The following is a 21,604-nucleotide window of genomic DNA, read 5'->3' on the forward strand; positions in this document are numbered from 1 at the left end:
TTTCCAATTTTGCATTGCAAAATTCGAGATGCAAACTGCAAAAAACGGTTACAAAGAGTCCTTTTTCCAATGGCTTGGCAACAATATCAAATTTAAATATATGACTATGAAAATCCAGAAATCAGTGGTTCATTTTATCCGTAATTCACATCCAAAGTATTTGAACAATCTCAGTTTGAAAAAAATAACCGGTATTCTTTTAATCGAGGTCGTAAATCAACGAGAACCCCCAGGTTCCCTGCCCCAGAATAGGCCCTGATTTCTTTACGTTTAGAGAAATGTCCAAATTTTGGTAAACCACGGTGACAATTGAGGTTTTTCGATTTTTAATAAGGTTTATGATGTTTTGAAAATTTTTGTCTGAAAAGAAAATGTCAGTAGAACCTGGCACCCGCGCCGAATCGTGCGAGTGGTACCGTCGCACAGTCGGGGGAAGCGATCGAAAACCGGACATCGGGACAAAAGATTAAAATTGCAAGAATTTCTAGTTTCGGCACATTTCCTTCTTCTTTATACTCCAATCTATCAAAAATTATGTTTGAATCATTAATTTCGACCGAAATTGCTACTGAAAATATTTAACAAAGTTTACCGTTAGAGCAGCTAGTGATGTTCTATCGTAACGGTACATATCGCTGTTGAGAACTCCCACATTAAAAGTAAACAACAACGATAGCTACAACTCTTATACCATACAAAATAAGAGTCAAACTTGCTGTCCAGATCATCCTTACAGTGAAAAATCATTTGGATATGCACAATACACGTCTTGAAAATAATGTAATCAATGTAATTGTGGTCCACAACTTCAAATTATTAAAAAGTTTACGTTCCAAAACGGTCCGACATGTGCAATATACCTATCGATTGCGGAAAGTATCTAGTTTACAAAACCCTCTACAGTCTCCACCCCTGGGCACCCCTTTTATGAAAAAAAATTGCGTTGAAACGTACAATAACGCGGTAAAGCGTCATAACAGAGTTCGGAATCGTTCTATATTATATTAAATGAACCTGAATGACGGAGAGATAGGTGCATATTTTAATTTTGTTATTATTTTTAGATATATAGGGTGTTCCATGAAAGACATTTAAGGTGCTTTGCAGAAGGTATCCCAAACCCAAAACAATATTTTCCATAAAATATTCTCTACACATAAATTTAATGTATATATTTAAAAAAATTTATACAAAAAATATTTTTTTTTAATTTCAATATCATGTAATCATAAATGTTGTATTAGCGTTTTTATCTAAAATAAAATAATTTTCACCAATTTTTGGTCTTAACGTTATCCAGGATCAACGACAAGGAGTGGCAAGCATGTGGCAGATATCTCATCCCTTTGGGGTGTTTGTTTAATGTGAGTCCCCTTGCCTTTGACATTTTCTGGGACAAATATAACAATGACAAGTATTTTTATTCATTATGATCTGTGTCGTTATCATCGAACTCTAAAAGATTATTCACATCCTCGGATGGTTCTTCTATCTTACTGTCCACAAATTTCCGTGTTGACGGAATGATTGGGTCAGATGCATCTACACTGATTATATACACTAATAAGGCATTGTTGAATAAGGAATTTGAGATCCCAGACAGTGTGTTAAATTTGATTCCTAGATCATCTCATGTACTTCCAAATACATGTAAATCTTTTAGGGGGTTAGGGGAAAGACATGAACGGAGAAGAACGCAGAAAGTAAGAAATAACCCAGAAATGATTGATTTTATTGTGGAGAAACAATTGAAATATCGGACGACGCAAAATTCATATATGATTGTATTGCGCGTCTCTTCCTCGAGATCAACTGGTAGTGCCCCTACTCCACACCGATGTCGCCACATATTTCATAGTTATATATCGAAAAAGTCGGCCCTGCACCCTTGTTTCCTAGATCTAGTCATTCTTCTTTTTTGTGCCGACAAGCCGCAATCAAAAGATAAAAAATAAAATAATGAAGTACACAAAAAACATTAAAAATGTTCCGGAACCGGAGCAGAAGTACAGATTCGGGAAAAGAAAACGACGGAGGACTTCTGGAAAAACGAATAAAACGATTGGAACAAAAATTGGCGAAGAAAAAGTCGAAAAAGAAACGGCGTCGCAGGCACGCCTCGTCGTCGTCGTCCGACTCGCGCTCGCCGCGAGATCATAACCTCGGAAAGAGAAGACGCGGCTACGAATCCCCGACGAGAAATTGGGAAACTGACAGTTTTTCACGAAATAATATGGAAAATGGTAAGTTGTCTCCCCGCTGTCCTCGGAATCCCCATGAATGGGAAAGGAAAAGGGAAATATTTTGCAGGCTAGGTCGTCTTACCCGTCAAGCGTGATCATTTCACTGTAGCGAATTCGGCACTCTGCACGGGCTGTAGCCCTTAGAGAGGAGTTGTAACTCATGCCCAACAAATTGGAAAATCCAAAACAATGCCACTCGTAAGGTTTCAACCAATCGAGGAAGCGATGGCAAAAATGTATACATATATATATGTATAAATATATATATGTATATATATATTTACACGAACATTATTGAAACGAAGCCGCAACTGTGATGTATCACATAGAAAATATTCCTCATTCATGCATACAGGTCGGGCCTCAGGTTCACAAGCCGACGATACAGCGACCGGGGAAGTACCCGTCGTCGAACCACAGGGAGACGCGAGACGCGCTGAAGACGTCGATCCCACAACTACGAGAGCTGAGACACCACCGAACCCAGGAGTCGATGAGTCAGGGGGCCTGGCAGAAAACTTCCTCAAAGCTATGGGGAAACGGATTGCCCCAGACAGGGTCCTGGGACCGGAACTTCCAAAACCTATCGCAGTACGATGGGAGGAAATATTCAAACAAGGTCTGCCACCAGAGCTAAAGACGTCAATCATCGAAAAATACCCTCCGCCAAGCAACTGCATGTTCATTGATCCGCCAAAAGTGAATCCCGAGCTAAAAGCGGTCTCAACGGAGACGGTCGTAAAACGAGATATCCGCATCATCTCAAAACAAGAAAGGATTGCAGCATGCCTTTCCGCTCAAGGGAAAGCTTTGGCAACAATCATAAAAAGGGATAACGATGCCGACCTTGCATTAATAGAATCGATCAGCGACACGGCGAGACTTCCCGCAGATCTTCAACGCGAAGAAACCGCAGTAAGGAAAAGCCTTATCTTAGCGCCGCTAAAAATATCGGTGAAGGACGCACTGCAAAATTCAACAACAGACGAATGGCTATGCGGAAAGGATCGCGAGGATCGGTTGCGGTCAGCCAAAAACTTGGGACGGTCACTTAATGAGCTAAAACCTGCAACAAAAAATCAAACACCAAAAAACTCAAAAAACTTCAAGACCCCGCCGCGTTACCAAGCGCAAAAAACACAATCGGGAACGACCGGGGGGCAGAAATACACAGGATCTCAAGCGCAGAAGAAATACCCATCCCAGCGAACACAGCCGAGCCAATCACACCACAAACCGTATGAGCGAAGAGACAACAACTCTCAGAACCGACGACGGTAAACCTTGTAGGTATCACGGCAGGTAGTTTACAATTTTTCTTAAAAAATTGGCGAGCAATAACGTCGGATCAAAAGATCCTTTCATGGGTCGAGGGATACAAAATACCGTTTTCACTAACAGATGAACAAAACAGGGTGCCTATCGAACCCGCGCGGTCCCCCTCAGAAAAACAAGAAACCTTAAAACTAGTAGACGATCTGCTCAGAAAAGGAGCCATCGCTAAATGTAATCCGGCAAAAAATCAATTCATGTCAAACATTTTTCTACGACCGAAACCCGACGGTTCGAAGCGGTTGATTATAAATTTGAAGGAACTGAACGCTTTCGTCATAACGGAACATTTCAAAATGGAAGACCGGAAAACAGCTCTCAGACTCATAAGCCCTCAGTGCTTTATGGCCACTTTGGACCTTAAAGACGCGTATTACCTGATTCAACTCGCGAAAACACACAGAAAATACATACGGTTCCAGTTAGATCAACAATATTTTGAATTTACATGTTTGCCATTCGGCCTTAGCGTCGCTCCGTTGGTTTTTACGAAAATAATGAAACCAGTAATTTCGCACCTGAGGAAAAGAGGATATTTGTCCGTGCTATATCTCGATGACTTTTTACTTTTTGGAGACACGTACACCACGTGCCAAGATAACGTCAGAGAGACTTGCAAACTCCTGAAAAAACTAGGATTCATTATAAACGAAAATAAAAGTCAAATCACACCGTCCCAACGTTGCAAATTTTTAGGGTTTTATTTTGATTCCGTACGATGGACTGTAGAATTAACAAAAGAGAAAAAAGAAAGTATCAAAGAAAAAAGCGCTCAGTTGAAAATTCGAGATTCCGTAAAAATTCGGAAATTCGCACAATTCCTCGGTACTTTAGTGTCAGCGTGCTTTGCGGTCAACTACGGCTGGGGCCATACTAAAGCTTTTGAGCGAGCAAAATACTTAGCCCTCAGATCCAACGGCGGAAAATATGAGGGATACATGAATGTACCGGAAACTCTTTCGCCGGATCTCACCTGGTGGGAATCAAAGATTGAATCCTCAATAAAGCCAATTCGAGATTCGAATTTTACTCTTGAGATCTTTTCGGACGCCTCGCTATCGGGATGGGGAGTATTTTGCAAAGGCGAAAGATCTCACGGACACTGGAATGAGAACGAGCGTCTGTCCCATATAAATTATCTCGAGCTATTGGCAGCCTTTTTTGGCCTCAAATGCTTCGCGAAAAACTTACAAAACCGTCAGATACTCCTTAGAATAGACAATACAACCGCGATCTCGTACATCAATCGAGAAGGAGGAATTCAATACCCCCACTTAAACAAAGTAACAAGAGATATCTGGGATTGGTGCGAAAATAAAAACATATGGGTATTTGCGTCTTATATAAGTTCAAAAATGAACGTAGAAGCGGATGAAGAATCCCGCAGATTGGAACCGGAAACCGAATTCGAATTAGAAAACACAACTTTTCGAACGATTGTTGAAAAATTCGGGATGCCTGAGATAGACTTATTTGCGAGTCGAAAAAACGCGAAATGCAAAAAATATATTTCTTGGCGAAGAGACCCTGGGTCTGTAGCGGTAGACGCTTTCACGGTCCCATGGAACCAATATTTCTACGCTTTTCCACCCTTTCCACTAATTTTACGCACACTACAAAAAATCGAACGCGAAGCGCAAGGGATCGTAGTAGTACCAGAGTGGCCAGCTCAACCCTGGTACCCCAAATTTCAGGCAATGCTCGCTGCAGAGCCCATTGTCTTCAAACCTAACATTAACTTAATAATTTTTTCTAACAGGGAACCTCACGCAATTTGGCAGAACATTTCCCTGGTTGCCGGAAAGCTATCGAGCAGGCATTCGAAAGGAGAAAATTACCAGAAACAGCAATCCAGATCATGACATCATCCGTAAGCGAATCGTCGCTTAAATAATATGACGGCGCGTTAAAACGCTGGTGGATCCATTGCTCCGAGAATAACATTTCTCCATACGAAGCAACGGTGTCAGATATTTTAAAATTCCTCGCAAAAACATACGACACGGGAGCCTCCCATGGGTCGCTCAACACCCTCAGATCCGCAATTTCGCTTATTATCGGGCCGGAAGTGGGACAAGATCACCATATCAAAAGGTTTTTCAAAGCAGTACACAGCTTGAGACCAACGAGACCAAAATACGATTCAATCTGGGAACCAAAGATTGTTCTTAATTATTTCAAGTCTCTGCCAAAAAATGAAAATCTCTCGCTGAAAGATTTAACCATGAAACTGATTACCCTGCTAGCCTTAATCACGGGACATAGGATGCAAACATACTCAAAAATAAACGTCGAGAATATTCAAAGAGTGGGAAATGCGTTCGAGATTAGAATCCCGGATCGAATCAAAACTACGGGCGCTAATCGAAAATAGCCGCTATTAATCATACCCTTCTACGCGGAAGACGAAAAACTTTGTTCGGCATCAGCCTTACAAAACTATCTGGAGAGAACAAAAACCTCAAGAGGCTCCACGATAGATCTCTTCCTATCGTTCAAAAAACCATTTCAAGCCGTCTCATCGCAAACCCTGAGTCGATGGGTCAAATTGACATTGAAAAATAGCGGAGCAAATACGGACAAATTTACAGCACACAGCACACGCCACGCATCCACGTCTGCAGCGAAAAGAAACAACATCGATATAGAAACGATAAGAAAAACTGCAGGCTGGACAACGGGATCTGAAACCTTCGCTAAATTTTATCATTTAAATGTCAGTAGAGATAAGGATTCTTACGCACGAGCGATCTTGAACTCGCAATAACATTAGTAGTGTTAAGACACAACGTATAACACAAAACTAATAAATAATATTGGTTGCCGTTATTAGCTTTAAACATCTACCAGTTGATCTCGAGGAAGAGACGCGCAATACAATTAAATGATTAAACGAACTTACCAAGTGAAGTTCTATCATAATTGTATGAAGCGCCTCTTCCGAGATGATCAACACCCACCCAAAAATACCCATCTAATAAACGATTACATACCCCTAATACAACGGCAACGCTTTCAAAGAATGTCTAGATCTAGGAAACAAGGGTGCAGGGCCGACTTTTTCGATATATAACTATGAAATATGTGGCGACATCGGTGTGGAGTAGGGGCACTACCAGTTGATCTCGAGGAAGAGGCGCTTCATACAATTATGATAGAACTTCACTTGGTAAGTTCGTTTAATCATTTAATTTTATTCAATAACACCCAGAACACGTGAAACAGGTAAGACAGTTCTGTGAAGAAATGAAGAAAATATCTATACCAGTCGATAAAACTAATCCACTAGATAAGAAAATACTTTTATATAGTAACACGGAGCTGATATCAGGTTTATTAGACGATATGCCATGTAAAGCTTAAGAGATCAATAACTTATAAATAGTAGGTGTTATGAAAAAATAGTTTAATTAAAAATTGTCGTGTTTTAAAAGATACTTAAGATGATAATGTTATTATCACATTCAAATTATTTTTTCATGATTTTTAAAAAGATTTTATTTTTTAGTATTAAGTTGTACATTTTTTATAAAAATTTATTCTCTAGGTTATTCTGCATATAAAAGTATAGGGGTAAGACCATCGAAAAGGGAATATTTTACGAGATATTTCGCTATATCCGCATATGCGGCCTTTCGCCCCACAATGCGTCGTGGAGGATACGACGGCACTCGAGTAGAGATTGGAGCCGTACGCTTTAAAACGATTCGACTTTAAAACGGTAACTGTTCTCGGGAACCATGGCACTTATCCGGCTGGTTCTTTTTTTTCAAATGTACGAAATTTATACTGCGGATTTCTGGGCTAAAGCCACAGAAACCAAACCTGTTGGCTACAATTAATTTCTTATCTATATACTGTGACGCTGATTTTTAATGCACCTCGGCCACCCGGAGAAGTGATCGAGAACTTACCGCCCACTCAATACATTGGCGGCCCGCGATGTAAGCTGGAAAAATTTTTATCTTACGAAAAATATCGCGAGATTCTGTTGGGCGCCTGGCGTGAGTAACACGCCTCGAAATCTTTATCTTCGCTAATCCTCAGGTAATATGCTGGGTAGCTCAGTACCGCGGAGAGAGGAAGGGTAATTTTAGAGAAAAAAGGAAACACTTGCCAACAACACGCTATTTATTTTTATTTGTTCATTTTACCAGTTAAAAGTACAGATCAATATATTTATACACGTATATAATTATATATGACTATCTGTCCTATAGAGATGCGAAAGCATCTGTGCATAGGACTGGTATAATATTTAATTCAAGATAGCGAATTCATATAAAAAAGAGATAATTTTTATTTTTTTTTTCTTCTTTTCATACCAAAAATACAGCACATTACTAATTAAAGTTTTGTGCCAAAGTATAGTTCAACTAGACTTCATATATTTATAATCCATTTCAGGAGATTATTCTTAATTGATTTCTTATCACTTTTTAAGCTCTTTAAATTACTGGGTAGCTTATTAAAGTATTTAAACGCAGTGAATCTAGCACTTTGACTAGCAATATTTTTATTTATCTTTGGCAAAGAAATAGATCTATTTCTAGTATTTACAAATACTTTTCCATATTCAACTTTGCATTCGTCATAAAACATTAACAATGCACTGAGAATATAGGTTTTACTTATGTCAAGTATACTATCAATATTTTCGCCTATTTTATTAATAATTTTCCTCTGATTGGCCAAGATAGATTTGAATATATTATTATAAGCACTTCCCCACGCCGTTATTCCATAGTTTATAATGCTTTCTATAAGGGCATGATAAATTATTTTTAGCGTTTGCTTATTCATGAAACTACTTATTCTATGAAATAGAAAAATTAAATATTTTAATTTTTTTGATAGCTCTATTATGTGATAGTCCGATTTTATATGACTATTAATAATTAAACCCAGATATTTATAATATTGCACTCGTAACAACTTTTTATTATCGATATTTAGTTCAAATTCACTTGGTATACTGTCTACGTAACGACCAAAGGTGATGAAAGAAGACCTATCAATATCACGGGTCAACACAAAATTTTACCTAGACTTTAAAGTATTGAATTTCGATTCTTTAGTTCGTAATTAGACGAAAAAAAAAAAAAAGCATGAAAAAGTTTGCTTTTGTATTTAGGAGACCGATTGAACGATATTTTTCAAAATCTGTGGTTTTAATTATCAATTAAAGATGAAACCATTTAAATAAACATTTTTATTATTTTTATTAAGATTCACTATCAAAATAACTTACTAAAAAATAGAAAATAATTTAAAAGTGCACGCTTTTACTTTTTCTTTCATGTTCGTAAGTACTTTCTCTCAATAAACCCCAAATATAGTCTCCCATCATGTTTTCATTGTATTGGCCTTGATAACGTTGTCCGAAGCTCAAAATGTCCTGATGAAAACGTTCTCCTTGCTCTTCTGAGTACGCTCCCATGTTGATTTTAAATTTATCTAAATGAGCATGCAGCATATGTACTTTTAATGACATCCTGCAGCCCATGCCCTTAAAATTTTTTAGCATATCCTCAAGTAGCTTTTTGTAGTTTTCAGCTTTGTTATTTTCTAAAAATCCAGAAACGACTGCTTTGAAACTGTTCCAGCTCGCTTTTTGAGTACGATTCAGCAACGTTGGAAATTTTTCATCGGCGAAAATCTGTTTGATTTGCGGACCAACAAAAACCCCGCGGTAATTTTGAATGTGTTAAAAATAATTAAAATTTATAAAAAATTTAAAAATTAGTATTTTTACTATAACTATTACAAAAGCAAACTCTATACCAAAAAAGGTATTTTCTTTTCGTTTTTGTTCATAATTAACCAGAAAATCATAAAATAAACTTTGGGACAAAGAACAAAATTTTTTTTGTAGAGCCGTGTATTGAGTGATAACTGATTTGTACACAACCACAGATTCAAATTCCTTAGCCAATTATTAAGTTTTAATCTAACATCATTCCAATTTTTGCCAGAGCACAACACCGCTGTGTCATCTGCATATGAAACAAGAGACCCGATTGGGACAACTTTGAAAATATCATTGATATATAAAATAAACAACAGTGGACCGAGGGTAGTACCCTGGGGCACTCCTACTTTAACAAGCATCCGTTTACTTAAGGGGGGAACCCGGTTTATGAGGTCGAAATTTTGCTGTTTTTCATGATTTTTTTTAACCAGGAAGGAATAATCACAAAATGTTTAAACTTGGAGGATATTTTATTTATGTTTTCAAGTACACTTTGAAATTTTTTCAAACGATTTCCGCCGGAAATAGTGAAGTTACCGCGTGGAGTCCATGGGCGATTGTCATCCGAGCATTTGGCTTGCGTACATCCCTGACGTCGCAATTTTGATCTGTAATCATCAGGATTTTTTTTTTTCATTAAAAACATATTTTCTAAGAATATGAACCTAATTTTGATCAAACAAATTGAAAATTGCATGTTTTTGAGGTGTTTGAACACAATGTCATGTTTTTATACTACATTTTTTCATCTTTCTTGCATAAAAACATATATTTTTAATAACAATATAATCCCTGAATGAGGTTCATATTACGTGGAATTGAATAAAGAATATCTACACCAAATTTCAGAACGATTGATCAATAACTTCTTGAGCTAGAATGCACGCAAGTCGAAAAAAAGTCGTTTCGAGAAAAACGCGTTTGAAATAAAATGTAGCGAAAACGAGAAATTCAAGGCAGTAATTAATTATAAAAAATGCTCACCGGTTAATCAGCTATTCCAGCACGATATAGCAATCCCTCTTCTTGCTCATATGCGTCATTTTTAGCTTGCAACTCCGCTTGACGAGCTATACGACCTTCCTTCGTCTCCAATGAGCTGCGCCTACTCTGTCTCGTCACGCGCTTTCTGTCCATGCTCTCGGCATAATTGAAGCTCTGTGAGCCAACGACGATATTTAATTCATTCATCAGCATTAGAAGGGCTGAATTTCCTTCATTGAATAATGCAGTAGCCAAGAATGCTGCAACCTCGACTATTCTTAAACCAGCATGTAGATGCTTTGGAGCCAGTCGCCAAACGGTTGAATTGAAACTTTCATTCGCATTCTGCGTATGACCGCCTAAGCATCTCGTCAGCAGATCGTCTCTCGATAAATCTTCGTATATCGGAAGAATTTCTTTTTCAACGTCGGGGTGTAATGGGGCAGGGTGCGGTTCAGGCTCTGTTCCAAGTGCTTTAGCTTGCTGCCACTTGCACCAGCTATCTTCTCCCTCTGGACAGTTGTCATGTTGTGGATTGTTGTCTGTGGATATCATGTGCTGAAAAGTTGCCATTATAGCCTTCTTCATGTCTTCGACGCTGTTTATATTTCTTCGAATCGCTAAGCCGTAGTACGTGCTGAGCTTTTTCACCAACGCCTCTGTCAATTTTCCTTTTCCGCCCAGTTTTTTATCTTTCATGATGTTTCGGAGCCGAGTTCCCATCCTTTTCTGAACATGCCCTATACATTCACTTTTAACAACTTTCAGTTCATTACCGTAGGGATTCAAATTTAGAATTGCTGTGAACGTTTTCGAATCTCCATCACCGTTATAATTACCGTGCGCTTCTTCTCAGAACCGACGGGCGTGCGCGGGCGGTCACTTAAGTGCTCATTGCATTCGAACTAATGGGAATTTTGCTTTGAAATTTTGACCACATATTCTTGAATAGTTATACTAACGATTCATGCAATAAAAAAAGACGATTTTTCGATCGGTCTAAACTGGGTTCCCCCCTTAACTTATCATCTATTTTAACGCATTGATATCTCTCACTAGGCTCACTAGGCTATACGGGAACTCTAGCCATTGACTTCTGGATCCCTAGCCTCTAATAAATCTATCTATCTATCGCTAAGGTAGCTTCCAATCAGCTCCAAAACACAACCTCTTATTCCATACGCTTCTAATTTATTAAGCAAAATTGAATGGTTAACAGTATCAGAGGCTTTTGCCAAATCCAGAAAAGCTATCGGAGTTGGGCAATTAGTGTCTAGTTTTTTGTATACATATTCAGTAACAAAGTTGATCGCATCTTTAGTACCTCTGTTCTTGACAAAACCGTACTGCCTATCAGATATAATTTTATGTTTGTTTACAAAATTAATTAATCTTGCATATACTATTTTTTTCATTATTTTAGCAACATTGGATATTAAGGAAATTGTTGTTGTAGAATCTTGGAAATGTAGGTCAATAATTTAGCATCAAGTTTTAGTTGTCAACGTTTCGACTCTAATTGGAGTCATCCTCAGGACAGTTTAATGCATCTATTAAAAACATCTGATTGTAATACATTGTTGGTACCATCGGAACAACATTATGGTACATGATAAGAAATTAAAATAATAATAAAATTAACCAAATCGTCTATATAGAAACAAAGGAACACTAACCTTATATGAAGTAGTCAAATGTTACAAACGGTGAGAAGTAATTCGATAAAATAATATAATAACACAGTTAAGATGTTTATTGTCACTTTTTTCTCACTTTCTTTATCTTCTGTCTTCATATTTTATTGATGGTTAAAAGATGGTCTGGTCAAAAGGCAACTACTCTATCAAAGATCGTTACTGACAGGAGTTGGAGACAGTGGGCGGGGGGAATATAAACCCTTTACTTGTGGAGAATGAAAGAGGATGAGAAGAAGAGAGTAAACAAATATGTATATAAACGTGTGAGATGTGTGGGAGGTCGTTCACATCCCGTAAATAAGAAGGTCGTTCGAATACCTTGTTGATGATAAAAAACAAACAGTCAAATTTTTCGAATATAATAAAACTTTGTTATAAAAACATTGACGAAAGAGAGTTGAAGGACAATGAGTAAATAAAGTAATCCGTTTCTTGTGCCGATTGAACATAGATAAGAACAGAGGAGTGATTAGAGGTATAAAAAATGTGAGATAAGTGAGAAGGTCGTTCTTAACCATATGATGAAGAGGTCGTTGAACTGCCTACGCCTTCATATCCTTGATTAATTTAATATAAATTTCGCTTTAATTTTCGATGTCTTGTCTATGATTGACAGCATCGGAGTGATTGGCGATGTTACACATTTCTAACACTTATCATATATCATAATGTTGTTCCGACGGTACCAACAATGTATTACAATCAGATGTTTTCAATAGATGCATTAAATTGTCCTGAGGATGACTCCAATCAGAGTCGAAACGTTGACAACTAAAACTTGTTGTTAAATTAATAACCTACATTTCCAAGATCCTACAACAACACGTATACTACAAGGTCAAGATCATTTTTTCAAAAAATTATCGAAATTGGTCTATAGTTTGATGGCTTATATTAATCACCAGTTTTAAAAACTGGAATTATTTCCGCGGCTTTCAAAGCACTCGGCCAGATGCCTTTATTAAAACAAATATTAAATATATGTTCAAGTGGACCACTAATTTTATTATTTAAACATTTTAAAACCTTACTATTAATATTATCAACTCCACCAGATTTCATCTTTAAGTTATTAATGAGTTTCTCAATTTCATGAGCAGATGTAGGCCTGAGAAAAATACTGAACTGTTTTAATTCATATGTTTTCTTTCGATATTGAATATTATTATCTGTTTTAGATGTCAGTTTAGGTGACAGACGAGGTTGATTTTATTTACATCCATCACGTTCGATGTAGATTTCATAAATTTGACGTACTATGGATACTGAAGTTCACAATAGGAAAATTATGAGAACAATATAACGTGTTGAATGAGCTCGCGATTTATATACCAACCAACCACACTCTCCCCCCACAATAAATTCTTGAAAGTGAAAGTTTACGGATCGTCATCAACATTCCCGGCCTATCTAATTGTGGTGTCGCCATCCGGTCGGTTAACACAAAAGAATGTATTCGATGTATGTGGAAAATGTTATTTTTCGCCCTGGGTGCAAACTATTAGCGTGAAAGTTTACGGGTGACGGTGAAAAAATCAAAATGGCTGCTCATCCGGCTAAGCAAAAATCAAAATGGCTGCTCATCCGGCTCAGCAAAAATCAAAATGGCTAGTATCAAATTGGCCGCTCGTCACACGGCAAAATCGGGCGATTATACTGGTGACGTCATCAGGGTGGCCACTCAATTCCGCTCACGGAATTCCCTGACATTTCCCGGTTTTCCCTGACTAAAATCATTATTTTTCCCTAAAATTTTGATGCGCAATTTGTGCAGAAATCACTAAAAACTATAGTAACCTAGGTAAAGTATGGCCAAATATATTAAAGTTATAAAAGTTTTGAAAAGTTGTTCATTCCGTTCATTATGATTTTTGAAAGTTGACAAAAAATAAAAATTTCCATTTGCTTGGTCTTGTTAAGTATATATTTAAGAAGGGGCTCCAAGAAGCGAAATATTTTTAGAGCTATTATTTGAACATTTATGCTGTTTGCAATGAAAATCGCGGTTCGAAGAATTGTGACTAATTAACGAATGTGTAACTTTTTGAAAATAAACTTAAAAATTTTTTTCCAACGGGACATCTTTCTTTGAAGCGTTAAGAATACACCACAATTTATCAAAATTTTTAAATTGATATTTAATACAGCAGAACACTTATTTTATGCGGTGTACTGTCCAGACGCGGCGCGTCTATGCCGTAACAGTTGCGCAGAGTCCTATTTTCAGCGTTAAATTAAAATTATTAATACTGAAGATAGAATTCCGAGTGCTCGTACTTCTTTATTGGAAATTTCCTCCTCTTTAAGAATCTTTTTAAAATTTTCGCTAGCGCTTTTACTTTTTCGAGTTATTGCCAAAAATCTGAGGTTTCATTTTTTCTAGACTATTAGGCGTCGGTGAACTTGCGTCTCCACACACAGTGACGGTCATAGATAAATCAAACCGCTGTCTGCTCGTACTACTGAATTCATGTGACAATCAGCAACTAAGCTTATAATCGTCAATAAGAAGAGAAGAAAAATTGTGACGATGCGGTGATAGCATCTCAATTTTATGGACAAAGTTTTTTAAATCCGTGAGTTCTATAAAAAGTCCCTGAACAACCAAAAAATTACCTGACATTTCTCTGACTTTTCCCTGACATACAAAATTCCCTGACATTTCCCTGTTTTCCCGGTTTTCCAGACGGGTGGCCACCCTGGTCATGTGTGTTAACCGCCGGTAGCAATATCATGGGTATTTTTTGATTTAGAACTCTCATATCCTATCTACTATAGTCATGTGAATAAAGCAGATGGTGTCATTATTTATGTAAGAAGATGTATAGATCATTCCGTGATCGTTGAGAAAATAAATGGAATTAAATTTCTATCAACAATAGTAAAAGGTAAAAAAGGTAAAGTGATAAAAGTGACTGGAACATATAGATCATACGATATAAATGAAACTGACTATGTTGATGCTGTCAAGTGCTATATTAGTAGCAATAAAAAGAATGTTAATCATGTCATGGCTGGTGACTTTAATATAAACTTGATTAGTCCGGATGAAATAACTGATAGATTTCTAACTAATTTCCTGAATTGCGGATAAATTCCATATTTTAACGGTGTCACAAGATCAAACCCAACATGTGAAGGTGGCACTTGTATAGACAATTTTTATATAAAATCGGACATTAAAAATATTGAGTCTTTCACCCATTCAGTGACCTTTGCTGACCACATTTCATTGTTCGTGTCGATTAATTTGAATAAAAAGGACGTTGTCTACCGAGCTCGCGCGGAAACTTTGGCTTCCCACGCTACTCAAGCCAGGCAGCCAAGGGGAAGAGTGGGCGGGACTTAAGTCTATGCCCCTCGCGTGCTATGGCCCCCCACTCTGCACTTCGTTGGGACCAGGCCGCTTGCACTTGAACGTTCTGATGTTCTGACGTGCGAGAAATATAAATGGAAGCCCGTATGAGTTTCGCGTGGTTGATTAGATCAGGATACGTTTATCCGACGAGAGGTTGGCACGTATACATATTATTTCATATATTTATTGCTTATGCAAATAATAATAAGTTACAGAAATGATTGAATAATCTTCGTGTTTTCAAGAGATCTATTGCATTACTCGTTGCAGTAAAGTGAAAAATATTACAAGAGAAATTACTTGAAACAGCAGTTAGCTAATTCATAACTAAACACTAGGGATGGGCGATCTCAAGCAAGAGATCGATTCTCAGAATCGATTCGAATTGATTTTGGAAAAATCGATACATCCAAAAAATCGGATACAAAAGATTTATCTTCAGAAGATTGATCGTTATTTTTACTTTTTAGTTTAACTGGAAACCGGTAGATATATTAGAGATTAAAAATCGTGTCACACAAATGTAGTACTTATTCAACAGTTTTGATATTTAACAATAGTTTGCTTTGGGTCATATTGGGTTTATAACAGCAATAGTTCTCATATACATATTACACAAACCCAGCCGACTAGATGAAAAGCTTTTTTTATTAGTTGTGATATTAGATTTATTCTATATATTCTATTATTCTCAGCGCTAGAAATTGGTCGATTCTTTTGTATTCTCAAACCTATATTATCCATAAAATACAGAACGCCAAAATAGACTTTCAAAACTTTTTTTAATTAAAGATTTAAGAACCTAATCCGATCCTTGCAGACTTGGAAACGATTCTAGAAAAAATCGATTACTAAAGTATCAATACAAAAGATCTATTGTCTCGATCCAAAAGTTCGATTCTAGTAGTAGAGTAAGAGGGGTTCTACACGCAGATTCCTGTTACCGACACTTACCGACCAAGCCGACCAGTCCGCCTATACATTCTCCCCAGACTCAAACCCTTTTCCGCTCCGCGCAGCCCAGACTCAAACCCTTTTTCGCGATGACGTCACAGTCTGCCGTACCGAAGGTCAAAACCGTGCAACCTTACCGACAGTTGTATCGATCGAGGGTCAAAATCGTGCTGTTTTACCGACAATCTTACCGACCGAAGGTCTGTAGTGCTCGCCTGCCAACGGTAGAGGGCGCAGCGGGGGCGAGAACTTTTTTACCGTCCCGCATTCTTCTCCCACGATAGGACTGCTGATGTGTAACATGAACCACTCCAAATTCCTTTCCCGGGGTAGGACTGCTGATGTGTGACGTCAACCACCTCACATTCCTTTCCCACCTTATCAACCACGTGACATTCCAAAATTAATGGTTCCGAGAATCGTGTTTCACTTATTCGGATGTTGGTTTGATATCAACCACCTCACATTCCTTTCCCACCTTATCAACCACGTGACATTCCAAAATTAATGGTTCCGAGAATTGTTTTTCACTCACTCGGATGTCGGTTTGATATCCAAGGTCGACCGAGAGTCGCGGTACATTCAAAGCCATGGATCTGCGGTGTCGGGTTACTATCGCTCTTGGAATGCCAAAAGGTGCGCGCGCATCCGTACAGCTGCCCTATAAAAAGGACGCTCATCACAGAAAACGATCATTACGTCACAAGCTGTCAAGTATACGTGAGGAAAAAGCTCAAGATGGAATCCGCGAAGTGTTTGAGATTGATCGATGTTATGGAATCGGCGTTCAAGATTTTATCGGAAAAATCGTCACCGGCAGAGATTGCAAAATGGATTCGACTCGGAACCCAAAATATCAGGCTTTTGAATAAAATCTTACGCAACAACGCCTCAACGATCGGGGAGAAGACAAGAATTTTGACTACAATTGGAATTCTGAAATCGTTGACAGTCAAATTTCAACAATTGCAGAAAGTGGGTGATGGATTACGAAGCCGACGAAAAAGCGATCGAGTACGGTGGGAAGATTTGGAATCAGCTTTCGAGAGTAGAATTCGAACTGAATCCATCGTCAATTTGAAGCATAAAGATGTGGAGAGATTTCTAGAAGATGCAAAAGTACTAGCTGTGACAAGGCTGAAAAACGCTCTGAAGAAAGACAGGAGCTTGAAAGCCAACGTTATCCTGGCTTGTAAATTTGAACTTAGAAAAGTTGATCGCACGGTGGAAGAGATCAAATTTTTTAATACGAGAAATGAAATCATCCTCCAGACAACGGATATCAACGAATGGTTCATCGAAAACGCGACGGAGCGTTTGTTGAAAAAGGTGGAAGATTTCCAGGAAAAGGATTCGGGCTGGTCGCTGACCGAAATGATCAATTTGACTGTGAATATCAACAAGTACGTGCCACTACGAAGCGGTGTCTTCACATACACCCCGTTACCTAAGCATATCAGTGATAAGAAGGCTGTAGTAAACATCAGAAACAACGACTCTTACTGCTTTCTTTGGTCGGTCACCGCAGCTCTGTTCCCAGCCGACAACAACCATCCTAACGCGACCAGCTCGTACCCACATTTCAGCTCAGTGCTACGGTATGATGGTATAAAGTTTCCTATGTCTCTAGACAAAAACACCATTTCAAAATTTAAGAAGCTTAACGGCCTTTCAATTAACGTTTACGGTGTAGACCAAGGTGATCGGAAAAAAAGTGAAATAGTACCGATTCACCTGAGTCAGAATGAGTCTGATAAACTTACAATTCATCTTTTGGCGATCGAGACTGAAATCCCTGACGATGACGATGATAGTATGGAAAATTATGAAAAAAACAGAATTTTTCATTTTACTTGTATTCGAAATCTGTCTCGATTAACAAGATCTCAAATTTCTAAGCATAAATGCCGTACTTGGTTGTGCGATAGGTGTCTGTCTCATTTTAATTTCGAAAGATGTTTGTTGAAGCACCGAGCTGATTGCATGAATTTAAACAAAACCAAAGTTATTCTACCTACAGATGAGGAAAAAATACTGAAATTCAAAAATTTCAAGCACAAAGAAACCGTTTCATTCTGTATTTACGCGGATCACGAATGTTCACTGCAACCCACACGTGAAAGTTTTGGGGAAAATAGAACAATTTATCAGAAGCATCTTCCGTATAGTATAGCTTACTATCTACATTGTGCGTTTGACGATTCGCTTTCAAAATTCAAAATTAATCGTGGAGAGACTTGCGTTCAATGGTTTGTGAACGAGTTAGCGGAATTGGCACATTCGTTAGAGGGATACTACAAGACTGTTGTACCGATGGAACCACTAAATTTCAATCAAATCAACGAATTTTATTCAACGACAGTGTGTCACATTTGTGAAAAACCGTTTACACTCGCAGACGTGAAACATCGTGATCACTGCCATTTCACGGGAAAGTACCGTGGTGCTGCTCACCGAGGTTGCAATCTAAATTACCAAAATTCGCACATTATCCCAGTGATATTCCACAATCTGTCGGGTTACGATTCACATTTTCTGATCAAAGTACTGGCTACATCGTTCGAGGGCACAACTGAGCTTCTACCCGTAAACAAAGAAAAGTACATTTCATTTACAAAATTCGTTAAGGGAACGGATATAAAGTTTAGATTCGTAGATTCGTACCGCTTCATGCCCAGTAGTCTTGAGAAATTAGCAACGTATCTCGGTGATGATCAGAAATCAATCACACGAAAATTTTATCATAGCTCAGATAAATTTCAGTTATTGACCAGAAAAGGAGTGTTCCCGTACGAATACATAGACAGTTGGGAGAAGCTCGAGGACACACGGTTACCATCCAAACAACAATTTTACTCAAAATTAAATGATCGGGATATATCAGACGACGACTATGCACATGCATGTAAAGTTTGGCAAACTTTCAACGTTCAAACTTTGGGAGAGTATTCGGACTTGTATTTACAGACGGACGTGTTTTTACTGGCCGACGTTTTTCAAAACTTTCGACAGAGCTGTTGGACGACGTACAAACTGGACCCGTTACATTACTACACAGCGCCCGGTCTGTCGTTTGATGCAATGTTAAAATGTACAGGCATTGAACTCGAGCTTCTCACCGACATGGACATGGTTGTGTTTATAGAAAAGGGTATTCGTGGTGGTGTGTCACAGTGTTCGAACAGATACGCAAAGGCCAACAATAGATATATGGGAGAGGAATTCGATCCTGAGGTCGAAGAATCTTATCTCATGTACTTTGACGTTAATAATTTGTACGGTGCTGCTATGAGCTTTGCTCTGCCATACAGTTCCTTCGAATGGTTATCAGACTTCCGACAATGCGACGTTCTTACCATCTCGGACGACGCGGAGTTTGGTTACATACTGGAGGTTGATTTGGAATATCCTGAGGAACTGCATGAAATTCATAAGGATTTACCACTGTGTCCGGAGCACTACATACCTCCGATCTCGAATAGTGAGCAACCGAAATTGACACCCACGCTATTTTCCAAGAAAAACTACGTTGTTCACTACCGCGTTTTGAAACAATGCTTACAATTAGGCTGAAAATCACTCAAAATTCATAGAGTTCTCAAATTCAGGCAAACCCGGTGGCTGAGAAAATATATAGATTTGAATACGGAATTGCGAAAAAAATCTGACAACGAATTTGAGAAAAATTTTTACAAGTTAATGAACAACGCAGTTTTTGGCAAAACTATAGAAAATGTTAGGAAGTATAGAGATGTCAGGCTGATCACGAAATGGGATGGAAGATACGGTGCTAGAGCCACCATAGCCAAACCCAATTTTCAAAGCTGCACCGTTTTCGACAAAGATATAATTATCGTTGAAAGGAGTAAGACGAAAGTCAAGTTGAATAAACCATTGTATGCAGGTTTCTCCACCATGGATCTGGCTAAAACATATATCTACGATTTTCATTACAATTACATCAAGCAGAAATTCGGCAACCGAGCAAAATTAATGTACACGGATACCGACAGTTTGATTTACAATTTTACCGTCCCCGACATATACGAACACATGAAGGAGGACTTGCACCAATTCGATACGTCTGATTATCCGCTTGACAACGTTTACGGAATACCTCGAGCAAACAAAAAAGTTCTCGGCTTGATGAAAGATGAAGAATAATGGAAAAATAATGCTGGAATTTGTAGGATTAAGAGCTAAGTTGTACGCATTCCGAGTCTTGGGAGATGAGAAAGACAATAAACGTGCCAAAGGTGTCAAAGGATCAGCGTTGAGGAAAATAACTTTCAACGATTATTTGGAATGTGTTTTGAACCGTGAAAATTTGTTTACAAATTAGCATTTGATATTGAGTCGAAAGCACGAGGTATACACCGTAGAACAGCAGAAAGTGGCACTGAGCTGGAATGACGACAAGCGGATCGTGTTTTAAAACACAACCCAGACGCTTCCGTAGGGCTACAAGCCTGCACCTTAGCTTTGTAATTTATAACTGTACTATGATGTATAAAATATTATTATGTAGGATGGTGAATAAGAACGCTCCGAAATATAAAAAATTGTACAACGATGCATATGTCTGTCGATTTTCTAGAAAATAAAGATGCATACTTGTTATGTGTCGGATACAAAATAAAGAGGCACATACGTTTTTACAAAAATCTCATTGATTCAATGTTACATGTCCGATTCGTTTATTCAACTGTTGTGTGTATTGTCAAAACCTAACCATTTAACGTATATTTTTCTTCCGCGCTTCTTGAGCACCTTCTACACCAGATAGATATTCCGATGTTTAACGTTGAGGAGCTCTTGTTCGTAGAAACCACCAGCGATAGGTTGATCTCGGTAGTCTTTGAGGTTGTACGTTAGAGGATGAGTATTTTCCACTCGACTTATCGAGAATATTTCGGTCGTCCAATTGGGAGTGTAACCTTTCCCGAAGACATTTTTGAATTTGCTGATTCGAACTTTGTCGCCGGATTTGAATTCTGCCGAAACGGTAGGTATCGCTCGAAGCCCTCCGTACGCCTGACGTAATAAGAGCCTCTCGTTTGCAACGGTGACATCCGACGGTTTCATTCTTATGGTTCGGTGTTTGGTGTTTTTGTAAGCCGAAACCAAATCGGATAAGATATCGAGCCACTTGTAGCTTCCTTGCATGCTGAACCGTGTCCACATTTTACCTTTCAGCGTGCGATTGAAACGTTCACAGATCGAAGCCTTCAAATTACTGTACGTGAAGAAAAGTTTGATTCCGTAGCGTGTCATAAGCGATTCG

The 21,604-nt window shown here is 38.2% G+C and overlaps 2 protein-coding genes across 2 annotated transcripts in view; one reads left to right on the top strand and one right to left on the bottom strand.

Moving 5' to 3' along the window:
* LOC124223701 (ras-like protein RAS2) overlaps nt 1-21,604 on the bottom strand; it is a 308,087-nt gene that overhangs the window by 75,519 nt on the left and 210,964 nt on the right. The window lies entirely within an intron of this gene.
* On the top strand, nt 1,985-5,437 carry LOC124223703 (uncharacterized). Its single transcript, XM_046635935.1, has 4 exons — nt 1,985-2,243; nt 2,599-3,520; nt 3,658-4,881; nt 5,335-5,437. The coding sequence occupies exons 1-4, from the start codon at nt 1,985-1,987 to the stop codon at nt 5,435-5,437; spliced, it is 2,508 nt and encodes an 835-aa protein (XP_046491891.1).

The sequence above is a fragment of the Neodiprion pinetum genome, chromosome 7 (assembly GCF_021155775.2).
Source record: "Neodiprion pinetum isolate iyNeoPine1 chromosome 7, iyNeoPine1.2, whole genome shotgun sequence".
In the NCBI taxonomy this organism is placed as follows: Eukaryota; Metazoa; Arthropoda; class Insecta; order Hymenoptera; family Diprionidae; genus Neodiprion; species Neodiprion pinetum.